The 15,987-nt window shown below is 37.2% G+C and overlaps 1 protein-coding gene across 5 annotated transcripts in view; it reads right to left on the bottom strand.

The window, feature by feature from the left end:
- LOC131052706 (small RNA degrading nuclease 1) overlaps positions 1 to 15,987 on the bottom strand; it is a 121,489-nt gene that overhangs the window by 90,446 nt on the left and 15,056 nt on the right. For all 5 annotated transcript variants that reach the window (XM_057987288.2, XM_057987287.1, XM_057987289.2 and 2 more), the window contains exon 4: positions 14,352 to 14,420. In XM_057987288.2, coding sequence (XP_057843271.1) covers positions 14,352 to 14,420 — 69 coding nt within the window. The remainder of the gene's footprint in view (positions 1 to 14,351; positions 14,421 to 15,987) is intronic.

Here is a 15,987-nt window from a genome sequence, read left to right as displayed (position 1 = left end):
GGACCCGGTCCTAAAGGGGGGTTCGGATGTTGCCTTAAGGCAATCCAAACCCCTATAAGCCTAGTTACAATTAACACTCCCTCTTAACTAGGGAGGAGGAGAATACATAATCTGAACCTTTAAGTTCCATCTAGCACACAAGCATAGAATGGATCTAGCACACAAGCATAGGATGGTTCTAGCACACAAGCATAGAAAGTGTAATACACCAGTGGGTCTTTACATTATTACAATTATCCATCTAGCACACAAGCATAGATTGGATGTAGATCATTCTTGCACACAAGCAAAGAATGATTCAAAGTGCTACCAATAGTCACTGAGATCAAGGTTCCGTTTTCCATGACACCAAGTCTATCTCTGAAGTACGCGAACTTCACTCTGGATAAAGGTTTGGTGAGGATGTCAGCAATCTGTTCATCTGTGCTAATGTACTTTAGATGAATGGCGCCTCTCTGCACCATATCCCGAATGTAATGATAGTGAGTTTCCACATGCTTGGACCGATCATGAAATACAGGATTTACTGACATCTTTATACAGCTTTGATTATCACAATGAATGGTGGTAGGATCATTGACTTGACCAAATAATCCAACAAGGAGCTTACGAAGCCACACTGCTTCTTTGGATGCAACAGATGCGGCAATGTACTCAGCTTCTGCAGTGCTTAATGCTACCGAAGATTGCTTTCTGCATGCCCAAGAGATCACTGCGGAGCCCAAGTTGAAGCAGATGCCTGAAGTGCTTTTCCTGTCCTTGACACTTCCTGCCCAATCTGAATCTGAGTAGCCTTTCAAGAGGATTGGGGTATTAAGTGAATACTTCAGCCCATAACCAATCGTGCCACGTAGGTATCTTAGAATGTGCGTGGCAGCAACCAGGTGAACATGTTTAGGTGAGCTCATGAACTGACTGAGAGCATTCATAGCATAACAGATATCTGGCCTAGTATTGACTAGGTACATCAGGGAGCCAATCAACTGCCTGTACTCAGAAGGATCTGCAAAATCCGAGTTAGCTGCAAAAACACTTAACTTCTTTAAGTTAGATTCCATAGGAGTACGCATAGGTTTACAGTCTATCATTCTAAATCTTTTCAAAATATCAATAGTGTATTTTCCCTGACTTGGAAAGATTTCATTAGCTCTTTACCATACTTCTAACCCTAGGAAGTAGTGCATTAGACCTAAATCCTTCATTTCAAATTCTGAGGCTAATTCCTTTTTACATCTTATGATTAATTTATTTTCACCCGTGAGAAATAAATCATCTACATACAAAACTAAAATAAGCATCTCATCATTATAAATTTTCAAGTAAATGTAAGCATCAGCATCATTCTTGGAAAACCCTAAACTTAGTAAGTACTTATCAATTCTTTCATACCAAGCGCGAGGAGCCTGTTTGAGCCCATATAAAGCTTTCTTCAACCTGCAAACATGAGAATCTCTTTTATGAATTACATAACCTTCTGGTTGCTCAATATAGACTTCCTCCTCAATGACACCATTAAAGAAGGTTGTCTTAACGTCCATTTGATGCAGCTCCCAACCTTTGGCTGCAGCAATAGCTATTATAGACCTAATAGAGGTATATCTAGCAACAGGGGCAAAGGTTTCTTCATAATCTATTCCTTCCTTTTGAGAAAAACCACGAGCTACAAACCTAGCTTTATATTTTTCAATACTACCATCAGCATTATGTTTAATTTTAAACAACCATTTAGAGGAAACGACAGACTTACCTTTGGGTCTGGGTACAATGTCCCAAACATCATTCTTGATGATAGACCCATACTCTTCATCCATGGCTAATTTCCAAGCATGATGGGACATAGCTTCTCCGATATTGTGGGGTTCAGACTCAATTATATTGCACATAGTTGGCGTGATTTTGGACACTCTTGCTATTTCTGAAGGTTCCTCTGGGAGTAGCAAGCCCTTCAGCATCTTGAATTGTATTTCTAACCCAAAGTGGTCTCTTCTTGCAAACCACAATATCCTAAGGTATATCGGTAGATTGCATGGGTTCTGATGAGTCATTCTGAACTTCCTGATCTGGAAGATCAGTAGTCTCCTCCTGTAACTCGGGGTTAGCATCAACAATTGAATCTTGTTTTTCCATCACCATATCATCATTGTTGATTAATGAACCTTTAGATCTTTTGAAAGCAATATTTTCTTCAAAGGTTACATCTGTACTTACCTCAACATACCTTTGACCTGAAATGTAGATCCTTAGGTGACTGATGTCTGGTTTGATTCCTGAAAAGGCTTCTTCAGGTGTCACATCCTTTAGGACTCGATGAGTACATCTATTATGAATATAAACTGCGGTTTTGGATGCTTCTGCCCATAGAAAACGTTGCAAGTCCTGATCATGTATGATGGCTCTTGCAGCTTCAACAATGGTCCTGTTCTTTCTTTCAGCAACTCCATTTTGCTGAGGGTTGTAGGGAACACAGAACTCCCTCTTAATTCCTGCTTTAACACAAAAGTCATAGAAACTACCTGAGGTGTATTCACCTCCATTGTCAGACCTCAAACATTTAATTTGATTTCCTGTAGTATTTTCAACTAAGGCTTTGAATTCTTTAAATCTGTTTAGAACTTCTTCAGACTCTTTAGTTTTACGAAAATAGATCCATGTTTTCCTAGAGAAATCATCTATGAAGATAACATAATATAGGAAACCGCTAGGAGATGCTACTGACATAGGACCACATAAATCTGAATGAATAAGCTCTAACCTTTCTTTAGCCCTACTATCACTTTTATGAAAGGGATTCTTTACATTCTTACCCATTGCACAACCTTTACAAGCATCATCATGAGATAAAATGAGATTAGGCATGCCTTTGACCATTTTACCGAGAGTGGGAAGAGATTGAAAGTGAAGATGACCCAATCTTCTATGCCATAGCTCACATGATTCAGCGGTCTCATGAATGAGAGCTTGAATTGGATTAGTTGCAAGCTTATATAAACTATCACATCTATTTCCAATAATACGAGCAGATTTGAAGTTAGATTTCTTAGACCAAGCGAGTACTTTCCCTTCAGAAAATGCTATTTGCAAACCCTTATCTTCTAAAGCCGAAATGGAAATAAGATTTCTTTTAATACCAAGTACAAATAGAATATCACAGAGTTGTAAAGAAATACCAGAATCTAGTTTTAAAGAGGTAGTGCCAGAACCTTTTACCGAGTATCGAGCATCATCACCGATTACTTCATGAAGATTGGTGTCTTTTTCAATCAGATCTGAGAGATGCTCACGAAATCCTGAGATGTGTCTGGAGGCACCACTGTCAAGTATCCACGTATTGCTGTCCGTAGAAACATTGCTGGAAAGAGCAAAGATGAGAAGGTAGTCTTCACTTTGTTCGGCAACTTCATTTAAGTTAGCTTCCCTTTCCTTTGGGTCATTCTGACAATCTCTGACATAGTGACCATACTTATCACATCTGAAGCAATGAATGTGAGAGGAATCTCTTGACTTTTTCCTTGGATCATAGGAGGAGGATCTAAAATCTTTGCTTCTCTTTTCTTTCTTCCAATGACCACCTTTCCTAGATTTAGATAAGAGAACATGATTATCTTTGAGAGAGTTCTTGAGTTTTCCTCTTACCTCAATTCGAGATTCCTCTTCGATGCAATCAGATTGAAGACGCTCAAAGTAAAGACGATCGGCTCTTCCACCAATGCTACGAATGAATGGTTCCCATTCATCTGGTAGACCATTTAATGCAATCATAACAAGGTCTCTATCTGAGATTTGGCAATCAAGAGTGCTTAGCTTGTCCTTTAGTTCATTGATCTTCATAAAGTAGGCAATGATTGAGTCTTCTTCTTTCATTTTCATGTGTAGAAGTTGCTGTCTTAGGGCAAGAGCCCTGCTGAGATTGTTGACTTCATAGATCCCTTCCAAGTGTTTGATCATTTCTCTGGCAGATGTAAACTTTGATATGATAGTGACAAGATGATTCTTGACGGACTCAATTATGATCCTTCTAGCCTTGAGGGAATCTTTCTTGAACGGTTTCAGCTCTTCAGCATCTTCTGGAGGAGACAACCTTTCTTCTTCTACAAATTTCAGTAGGTCATTTTCTTCAAGGATCAACAGACTACGAACTTTCCAAGCAGCAAAATCAATGGCTCCCTCAAGCCTATCTTCAGCCTCAAACCTGACATCTTTAATCTGAACACAAACAACAACTATATGCAACAATCGATCTGCTAAAATCAAAAGTTAATGACACCTATAGCTCTGATACCATGTAATTTTAAACCCTAGGTATATTAATCAAATTTATATAATTGATTGTGCCCTAGGTTGTAATCAGATTTGCAGTATTTTAGTAAATCAACTTAGATTAATTATGCCCTAGATTGTAATCAGATTTGCAGTATTTAATAAGCCAACATCAATCAGAAATAAAACAGTAGACAAACAAGCATACCCTGGGAAAACCTCCAAGGAGGAAAAACCCAACATGAAAGACCCACAGGTCAGATTATATATTCTCCTCTAAACATAAGTACAATACTTAGCTTGAATCTGATCTTCACATATCAGATCTGTCCCTTGTATGCTTCAAAGCCTTGCATAAAAACCACTATGTCCTCTTGGACAATTTCGCACCAATCTGAAATACAATTTCGCACCAATCTGAAATAGTTCACACTCTTCCTTGAATTCGCACCAATCTGAAATAGTTCGCACTCTTCCTTGAATTCGCATAGCAGAGCTAAATCGCCTTTTTATGTGAACTTTTATGATTGTTTATTGACTTACAAATTGTCATTTATTCATATGCATCTTTTGCACTTTGAAATGTAAGTCGGCCTCCTTGGTTTTGGCGCCAATAATTAAATGGCATGTATTTTGGCATAGCGTGGCAATGTGAATGAGAAAGGGTCACGTTACCCTAGGATAGGACCCGGTCTTAAAGGGGGGTTCGGATGTTGCCTTGAGGCAATCCGAACCCCTATAAGCCTAGTTACAATTAACAAGAAAAGAATAAGCAAAATCTATGACAAAGTCCGCCTTGGCGGAAATAGTTTGGTTGGCAGCAAGGAAAGAAAACTATTCTCTCCACTATGCCAAGGAAACAAACTCGTTAATCTCACCAACCTTTGGAAAGCTTTTCATCAAGACCGCCCTCATGAAGGAAATATGTGAGGCAAGATGAGAATGATTCTCACAAAGTCCACCAGCTATATGGAAAAGATTGACAAAATCTGCTTTGCTGTCAAGAAAATCTGCCTAAGTTCGAACTAAGGGAAAGAAAAAGTTTTTAGAAAGTTTCAAATTTGGAAGAAGAAAGAAAGATGGAGTTCGATTCATGAACTCAACCTGAAAATAGAAACTTTCTCAAGGAACTAAACTCAAACTAGAAACAAAATCAGAACTTTCCCAAGTGACTGAGTTCAACTGAAATCAAAATAGAAACTTTCTTATTGAACTAAACTCAGAGTTGATTCAAAATCAGGACTTTCCCAAGAAGATTAAACTCAACTGAAATCAAAAATGGCAACTTTCTCATTGAGTTCGATGAGTGGAATGAATTTAAAAACACGACTAGTTCGAATTTGGAAAGACCAGCTATGTTGCCAAATGCAAAATTCGAATTACTTTGGAGTTTATACTTATAGCAAATCATTCATTCATTTCATTAATTGTGAAAGTTCGAACTTGGAAGAGCAAGACACAAGAGGAGGAGAAGATTTTAAGAGTTTTTGTAGAGATTTCAAGAGGATTTCAAAGGTTTTCAAGAGCATTTCAAAGACATTTCAAGTGCAGATTCAAAATTTTCTGAGACAAGCAGCACTTTCTTACTTCTCTTTTGTCTAGATTTTGAAGGTGGCAGGGGTATTCAAGGCAGATTTATTGAGTTTTCAATCTTGTTTTAAAATTTTGGATGGAGTAATCAGGGACTTAGTCTAATTTTCACATATTTTCCAGAATTTAAATCTGATTTTAACATTCATTTCACATATTTTGGGACTAAGTTATTCATTCTCAGACCAAATTCAGTCCCAAAACCTATTAAATCAGATTGAGTCTCTCTGAGTTTTTCTTATTTTTCAGATTTCTAAGTGATTACAGCTTGTTGAAGCTAAAAGTGTTGACAAATTGGAGAATCAGAGCACACTCTGCCATCAAACCTTCAAAATTTACACTCAAAGATATAACCTTAACTTAATTTCCTTTTGGTTTTGCAGATCATGGATGAGAGCTAAAGCAGGATCAACAAATGGAGTTTCAAACCAAATTCAGAATTGAAGACAAGTCCACAAGCAATGTTCGTCCAAGCATAGAGATGGCCAAAAATTGGCTAAGTATGAGAAATACTTCACAACGGGATTCTTCTCCAGATTCAAGGCACTTGAAAGAATCTCAAAGCATCAAGAAAGAAAAGTTCTCAGACTTGGTGACAATATGGAAAGAATTTCAGACTTCTTGGGGGGTTTCATCTACAATACCAGACCTATGGAAGCAATTAAGACAACTTCTTGAAGGATTTCATCTCCTGAAGAATTAAAGACAAGCTCCTAATCAGAATCAGATGGTGACAAGAAGAAACAAATTTCCATACTTGGACAATTTCTTCACACAATTCAGGAAAGACATCCAACACGCTGAGGTGGCGCCTTGTCATCTTCCAACCAATCAGATTGTTCCAGGTCAACATGTCCAGGTTCAATGAACCTGACTTATCCACAGAAGCTTCTAGAGGGCACATTTCACAATGCAACAACCTTCTATTTTTATTGTTGGTTCATATTTAGCAAGAAGGACAAGTGTCCCCAAATGTAATTTTCTCATTGGTTGAGGGGTAGTTAGTTGTAACAAACCCTAATTAGAGTTTTGATCTTTCAATCTGGGCCCTTGATCACTGTTCGATCTCAGTCATTCAAAACTTTTGTGTTATATAAGGTTTCCTCCTCTCATTTGGAAATTGTGAGGTTTTTGAAATATTGTTGCAAGGTCATTTTCAGATAATACATTAATTGTGTGCTTTTTCTTAAGGCTTTGTAATCTCTATTATTTGAGTGATTAGCAAGGTTTTCAATTTCTTCAACACTTTAGTTAGATTTTATTTCATGTTGTTAGATTGAATGAAAGATCTGATAAGTATTGATTCGTGGTGTATCTCCGCTCATACTTTTGATGGATAGATGATTTTTATTCATTGTGCAAAGTTAATCTAAGCTTTCCATTTTGTGTATGCTTAAACTTCCGATCATAAGCACATTCCTTGAAGATTGCATCCGCTTTGTGTAGTTGTCTTAAGTGGGGCGAAGCAAAGTGTGGTTTATTGAGTACACCTAGTCAATACCATCTCTTGAGTTCATAGGAGTAGAGTAGACTTCTAAACCCTTATCCTTTTTATCCTTTTTTTTTAAAGTCCTAATCCGAAAATCTAAAAAAAAAAGAGAAGAGCATCAATCGATAAACCCGTCTAAATACCAAAGTTGTGAACAATTCAAGAGTAAGTCCCTTTGTGTATTACCGGCATATCACAACGCCCATTGAGCTTATCCACACGTCAAGTCTTGGCAAAAGAAACCTTGGAATCGCCATATGATCTTCTAGCAATCTTAGCATACGCGTTGATTTTGTTCAAGAGAGGATGAATTATCTTTCGGTACTTTATTCTAATGTTTTGTATATGATAAAATGTGCACCAACAGTGCCTCATTTTCAAAGACATTGGTGTCTTTTGCTGAGTTAGTACTCAATTATGGGGATTGGTGTCATCAATGTGTTGGTGCCTACGAATCATCAAAAGGGGATTGGTGTCTCTTGTGGGTTGGTGCATACAAAGATTGTAAGAAGGTTCTAATACAAAAGCAATATTTTACTATGGTTTTCTCCTGCAAGCATTTCGACATAAATAATGTGTTCTTCTTGTGTTTCTATTAGAATAATATCTTAAGTTGTTTATTTAACGGTCAATATTGTATCTTATTGTAAATATATTATGTTTCTAATTTTGCTACAGTTATCAATTGTTTCATAATGGAAACATCGATCTTATAATCTATAAATGATCGTTTGATCATTCATTTAGTTCATTCATTATTTTACCAATTACTTGCGTAATATGGTATCAGAGCATAGAAAAAAAAAATCGAGAATTTTGTAATCCTAATTTTATAAGTAGTGAAATTTTTCAAAATTATTCCAATCTTTTTTCCAAAACCTAATCACGGTTTTCTGTTCATACTCGTGGAGCCTGTGTGTGTTCGTGGGTCGGATTCATCTCTATATACAAAAATTGCATTCATTCTTTTTTGGCTTTACAAAGCTCACGCGATCTGTTTTATATCTTCGACCCACGTGTTTGGCTTTCGTAGTTTGTGCACAATCCGCGTTGCGTTACAAATTTCGCAAGTTATGCTCACGATTTTTGTCAAAATTGTGCCCTTCCTCGATGCGAATCTTTTTTGGGGGGTTTAGTCTGGCGGATTTTCGTGGGTTGTGGCGGCTTTTTCTTCTACACGCGACTATATTTTGGTCTACGACTTGCACGACACGTTTTTTCATGTTCTTTTTATGATGGGATTATGTTTCTGGGCGACGTGTTTCTTTGTGCCTTATGAACCTGCAACAATCCACGTTTTTTCTGCGAACTTTGTGTTTCTTCGCCCACGGCCTCTACGAATTTTTTAGGGTGTTTTTCTGCTCCCGACAGTCTATTTTTTCCAAAAATCGAGTCTTGTTTTCCGATGGCGGCTTGTTTTTTTGGAGATTTTCTTTGCCTGCAACCTATTCGTGCCACCTAGGGTTTTTTACAAACCCTATTTTTTCCAATGGCTAAAGTTTTTTTTCGAAAATTCATTCTCTAAAAATATTTTCTGGGTTTTTCAAAAACTCTTCTAGGTATCTCTCAGATTTTTGGGGGGTCCTCCAAAATTCCTATATTGGGATCAATGCCCAAAAAAAATTTTGTTTTGTCCTGTAATTAGTGAAGGCTTTCTGCCTCAATTTTGTTCATTACGCGTTGCGTTTACGCAATTTCAAACATTGACAATCTCTTGCCTCGATATTCGAAACGCCATTCTGTCAACTAGCTTTGACCTCAATTTTTGTGATGGCATCTTTGACGAATATTCTACTTGAGGGGAGTCAGAAATTCAACGGTCGAAACTACAATACCTAGAAGCAACAGATGCTCACTATTTTTGAGTATCGTGTCATCGATCAGTTGGTTCTTGGAAAAGCCACCCGTCCTCTTGCAATTGGTCTTGATCAGACCAAGTTTGATGAGCAAAATCATGAAATTGTTATACTCATCAAGTTCTTAGTGACCAACAATCAGCTTCCTTAGATACCGACCGGCAAAACAGTTGTCGAGATATGGGAACATCTCAAGACGCTGCATGAGACGTCTAATAAGAGCAGAGCCTTCTTTCTAAAAAATATGCTCTTCTCTATTGTCATGGATGAGCTAAAATCCTTTCCAGAGCATCTCAATTGGATCAAGGACATTCGTGACCAGTTAGACGCCATCGGATGAAATATGGAGGACATGGTAGTTATCACCTTGAAGAGTTTACTAAAGTCTTATGAGCATTTTGTCGAAACACTCAACATCACCTCAACTGGTGTTGATCTTAAGTTCGCTAATCTTTGCACCAAACTTTTGTAGCAGGATCGATGGAAGCTGCAATTCGACAGCAGTACCAACTCATCCTCTACAGAACATGCTTTCGCAGCCAAATCCTTTCATAAGGATAAAGGCAAATTTCAGTCTTCTCAACAGAAACCCTCTGCTCCCTCACCAAAAGGCTCGAAGAAGAAAAGTGTTCAGTGCAATTACTACCATAAGTTTGGACATATGAAACTTGAGTGTCGTACAAGCTTAGCTGCCCAGTCCAAGCAAAGTTGTTCACAGCCTAAAGCAAATATACCAGAGCACACTGAGCAGAGCTAGTCTACCTTTTACGCCTTCATGGCTAAAAGACCTACAAACCATGTCAATCTTTTGCCTAGTATATCGATTCAAGTGCCTCTCACCACTTCACTCATCGTCAGGATTGGTTCACTGATTTTCAGCCTTACTCATATTCAGTTATTTTTGGAGGGGAAGAGTACACTGTTGTCGAAAAGGGCAATGTGCAGATTCAATCTGGAGGGAGGACCTTGATTTTCCTCAATGTGTACTATGTTCTAGTGATGGAACTCAACCTTCTCTCAGTCAGTCAAATTTTGAGACAATCTGACATGACCTTCAGTTCACATTAGTGCAGTATCATTGATCAAGAGACTCAGTCTACTATTGTCGTGGGTCTTGAGGATCATGGTCTATTCAGACTCACTGATTCTAGTAATTCTCAGGAGCTTGCCATGGCAGTCAAGCGCTCCTTTGTTAGAACACTCTGGCATCAACATTATGGGCACTTAAATGTGCACTATCTTTCTCAGCTTGTTCTGGAAGATCTTGTCATTGAACTGCCAGAGATCTAGACCCAGAACCTTAGAGTTTGTGGAGCATGTCAAGTTGGGAAGCAGCAACAAACTCCATTTTCGGATGGTGACTCCTGGAGGACTTCTAAGATACTACAATTGGTCCATGCTGATATCTATGTACCTATGGCTACTCCTTTTCTTAATGGGTCTAGGTATTTCTTACTTTTTGTTGATTATTTCAGTCGTAAAATGTGGGTGTATTTCCTTCATCAGAAATAAGAGGTGTTTGTTTTGTTTCAACAATTCAAAGCCTTAATAGAAAGAGTCTAGTCAACATATTGTTACTCTTAGGTTTGATAAGGGGGAAGAATTTTGTTCTTCTGCCTTCTCTCATTTTTGTGAACAACGTGGCATAAAGTGCCAACTCACTACACCTTACACGCCTCAACAAAACAGTGTCGTTGAGAGGAGAAACCGCACGATTACCGAATTGGCTCGGTCTATGCTTGAACACAAGAGTGTTCAGAAGAAGTTTTGGGCTGAAGCAATTAACACTGGAATCTATCTTCTAAATCGGTCTCCTACTATGGTTGTGAAGAAAACGACTCCAAAAGAGGCTTGATCAGGTCGCAAGCCTAGAATCAATCACCTCAAGTTTTTGGCTCCACTACCTTTGTTTGGATCCCTGATACTAAACACGCCAAGTTGGATGCTAAGAGCCAGAAACTCATGCTCACCGACTACAGTGATAATCACAAAGCCTGTCGACTGGTTGACATCGAGACAAATCGTCTCATCTTCATTCGTGATGTGGTTTTTTGATGAGGAACGAGGGCCTTTTCAGCTTTCTCCTCTAGTTATGGATTCAAAGGATCAGCCTTTCAAGGCTCAAGACTTGGGCTCAAGACTTGGGTGTCCGACTTCCATTAGGTCCACCTGATGGGAGGGTTCTAGTTGTTCCAGTTCCTGCACCTACACCGGCTCCTTCTCCCTAGACACGCAGTTGCACCACTTGACTTTCGTCTGGATTCATCCGATCTTCTGTTTGATGAACCTGATCCTGTTGCACCTCATGCATTTGATGTTGGCACTTCTACTCTCTAGCCTAAATAGTGGGCTAAGACAATTGGCGATCTTCATTGTGATAAGCTCATTGAGGGTAGAATTGCTTGGAAGAAGAGTAAAAGTCCAAATTATGTCAATTTTTCTCTCATGGCCAACATTCATAGTGTGTATGAACCTCAGACATACACAGGCGAAAGGGATACCTGAGTGGGAACAAGCTATGGCTACTAAGCACCATAGAATGCTGAAAAACAACACTTGGGTTCTATCAAATCTTCCTCCGGGGAAGAAACCCATTGGATGCAAATGGGTCTATAAGATCAAATACAAGGCTGATGGTACTTTGGATAAGTAAAAGGCTTGTCTCGTTGCCAAAGGCTTCTCTCAGCGTGAAGGAATTGATTACGAGGAGACTTTGAACAGATTTGTGAAGGAGGATCAGATCTGATTCAATAACTTCCTTTATTCTTTTGGAGGTTGGTGCTTGTTTTCAAAGACATTGGTGTCTTTTGCTGAGTCAGTACTCAATTGTGGGGACTGGTGTTGGTGCCTACGAATCATCAAAAGGGGATCGGTGTCTCCTATGGGTTGGTGCATACAAAGATTGTAAGAAGGTTCTAATACAAAAGCAATATTTTGCCGTGGCTTTCTCCCACAAGCATTTCGACATAAATCATGTGTTCTTCTTGTGTTTCTACTTGCTTGATCTTGCATTTGTGGTTAATTAAGTTTTGAAACATAAAAAGTTTATTATTATACTGATTGTGTGCTCTCAGCATGATTGTGTGCTCTTCACTTTATTCTTTTCATATCTTAGCTTATCATTTGTATAAAATCCAACATTCGGTATTAAGTAGATTGACACTATTTTGTCTATTATATGCATTTCAATTCTTAAAGGAAAGTAAATGTGTTAGTTTAATTACTATAAATTTTAAGTAGAATTTAGAAAATTATAAAGGTTTAAAATTAACCCAACACATATTAAATGCACAATAATTGCAAGTCACCAAATCCTTTACTGCACATATTGTGCCATGAGCAATACAAAGTCCTTTCCACATTGCATGGTAACTTGCACAACATAGAGAATCCAGCCACTGAATAAAATGAACTAGGTGGCATGGTTTTGAATTATGAAGAAAAACAAAATGAAACCCAAGGAAATACCTATCAAATTGCACCCCAACCATCAATAAATCCAGCCAATATTTGAAATTCAGAAGGAAAACATGACACAAAGGTATTATAAGTCAACTAAATTTTTATCCCTTTTTCTTTGGCGTTGAGTCTCTCAATTGGACTCATCAAGTCCAAGCAAAACTCTCTCAGTAACTTGCAAGTTTTGAAATAGCCTCAGTTTGCAAGTCTTGTGCAAATTACTCACCAGGCTGAAAATCTAGCAAGTACTGATCAAGTTTTAGAACAATGAATTAACCATCCAAAAGATGCACAGCCTGTAGCCAACAATTCCACTGAGTGCTCCTTGCATCATATACTTCTTTCATTGAATAATATAAAACCCCATGGTAGAATATCTGTGTCAGAGATAGCATAGAGTTAAGTAATTGATAATTTGTCAATATGATGTGTGCAAAGGGTTAAAGTGAATTATTGTGCATCCTTGTCTTTTCACCTGGACCTATAGGCTCCAGAGTAGTCAGTAAGATCTTATAAGCCATCAGAAGAAAGAGAATGAGAGATATTATTGTCCAAATGTGACCAAATTTCGTCAATGGGGCTCAAAAGTATTTCAAGTTCCAATAGAAAATCAAGAATGCCTTGAACAAACATATATGAGCTCAGGTAAAATAATGGAGGATACAAAGTTTCCAATGAGACACACATGACAAACTTATCAGCAACTTTTCTTTCCCTTCAAGATTAGGAGTGTAACTGGCTAACATAACGATGGCACAGCTTCATTGTTACCTACGGTGGGAAACCTTCCTTGTCTTATGGCATCTGTCTCAATGCCATGACTTGTGTTTTGCTCTTACCCTCCCTGCATTTCTATACTTTATTGCTCTGATTTCTCTTTGTAATTAACCATTATTGGTGTTTACTGGAGACACAAAGATCTCATTATTTGATTTGACAACATATTTTGTACTCTCTTTTGAGCATTTGGACAACAGTTAACATTTATGTTTAGATTTAATTTAGGTCATTTTGATTTTTGTCAACTTCAAACACTCAACAAATGTAGTATATTTAATAAGATCCACGCTTAGCATCAAGTGGTTGAAGAACTATTATCTGAAACTACCCATCACCTGCACATGATTATCAATCCAAGAAGTGAATTGGGTCATCAAGCACCAGAAGTTTCAAAGTACAATTTAGTTATGGAATATTACAATGCAACAATAAAATTAGCATGATAAGAAAAATCACAACGGTTTATTTAAAGCAAGCATAATTGAATTTAAAATAATATTCAAGAGAAACATTTATAATTTCCCGTACAACCAAGACTGCTTATAAACATGTTTCCAATATGAATGTGATAGTTTAGGAGTACTAGAAAGTTAAAAAAAAAATCATTGATGTGCCTAACGCATGAGAAAATTTCTATGAGTATTCTTTGCCAATGTTATTTATTATCTAAAACTTATTGCAACCTCTTCCACTATACCTCTGCATAGCTGACATTTTATATCTAAAAGCAATAGATTGGTTCAATGTTCTTTGTTTCTGGAATTAGGTACGTTATATATCATGCTAATTTTTGGTATCGAATAAACAAAAAATAACGAGCAAGGTAGCAATTTTACTTGTCCAATGAAATCTAACAAAGCTGCAGTAGCTTTTACTTGGCACCAAACAAAGAAGATAAAAAAGGAAGTTAGAAAGCACACCTTTTGGTAAGAAGGAAATGTGTAGCACTTAGAGAACTTTGGGTGCTGAAAAGTTAACAGAACTAATTCCTGCTTTGCCACATTGATTGATTAGATTAGAACCATCAAAATATTAAAGCTCTTATGTTAGAAGAGTATAACGGTGATGCAAAGGCACAATTCATATATTCTGAATACGGATGCATACAAGATTAATATGTTCCTGTGTGCACATGCATGTGCAAGTTTGTGCATGTCTATTTGAATATGATCCTGACCTTACACACTAGCAAAAATTAAGAAGTGCCTCACACCAGAAGTATATACTACAGTAGTCGATGCTTATACTGCAAACCATAATATAACCTTACATGCATTCAAAAGAATGTGTACTGTAATTCAACCACAGAAAACATTTTCCAACTTAAAGAAAATCTTCCCCATCATTATTAATTGGTGTTGGACAAAACAGTTTCATAACTGTTGTAGAACACAATAGCAAAAAAAGGAGTGATGGAAAAAAATCTTTTACCTTATACTTCTGGGTGTCAAAATAAAATGGAGATTTATTTTACTCGCAATAATTTTATCATATGCATGAATAAAACTGAAACAATTTAAGAACTGAATGAGTTAATTGCTGATATTGCCCTTCCAGAGATATTTACAGTCAGGAGTATTGTTCCTCAGCAATTATCAATAGTTTTCTACAGAATGCCCTTCTAGAGATATTTCAATGGTTTTGGGCCTTTGGCATATGAAATTCAAAAAAATAAACCATATTTTTTAAATTTTATCCTTTTTCTCCAAGACTTTATTTGCAAACATTTTTCATGTTTCTTTTGAACTGCCAGTATCTCATTTTTAATGAAAATTGTTACTATGTTGTACACTATAGATGGTGTACAACACCCTACTTCATAGACTACCATCAATATGACCCCTTCTCAAATCTTAGAAGTTCATAACACTGTCTTCCATAGATCTCTACAATACCAATGTGAATCCCTACCTCCAAAATAATTAATCAGTTTTTATTGCTGTAGTTGCATTTATCTTTACTAATCATGTCCAGATAGCCTACTAAAAAAGATAAGCGACAAAAACTCTTTACAATATCTACAAAATCCCTAGTTCAAAATTCGTTTCATATTGAAATATGAACAGATCACATACAGAAACAGGATTTGAAGTTTCACAATAACCAAAATAATTACTGCCTATGTTTATGTGGAATTCAGATCAATAATATGATATATCAACTGCAATACCATTAGATGCAGTTTGAATATATAAAGTTACCAAATCTCCATGAGCATACATAGTGTTTGAATGTCCCCCTAATAGTTCTTACAAGATAGCCAATTGAGATTTTACTTGCGCCAGTGGAATAGACTTGTATATTTCACAACCTTTAGAATTTAAGAAAATTCCTACTTTATCAAAATCCCTTGAGTTGTGGCATGTTATTAAATTACCATGTGTTTTGACTCCCCTTGATATTTAATGTAAAACTTCCTCCCCCCTTTATAAGGCATGTTAAGCAAGTTACCTAAAAAGGAATATATTTTAGGTTTAGCATGCTAGTTATTTTGGTCTCTTGGATCACCCTATTTGATCAATGGTTGAGATTGCTTCACATTCTTGGCAGTCTATA

Source organism: Cryptomeria japonica, chromosome 5 (assembly GCF_030272615.1).
Source record: "Cryptomeria japonica chromosome 5, Sugi_1.0, whole genome shotgun sequence".
In the NCBI taxonomy this organism is placed as follows: domain Eukaryota; kingdom Viridiplantae; phylum Streptophyta; class Pinopsida; order Cupressales; family Cupressaceae; genus Cryptomeria; species Cryptomeria japonica.
The sequence above is the reverse complement of the archived record's forward strand: the minus strand, read 5'-3'. Positions and strand labels throughout refer to the sequence as shown.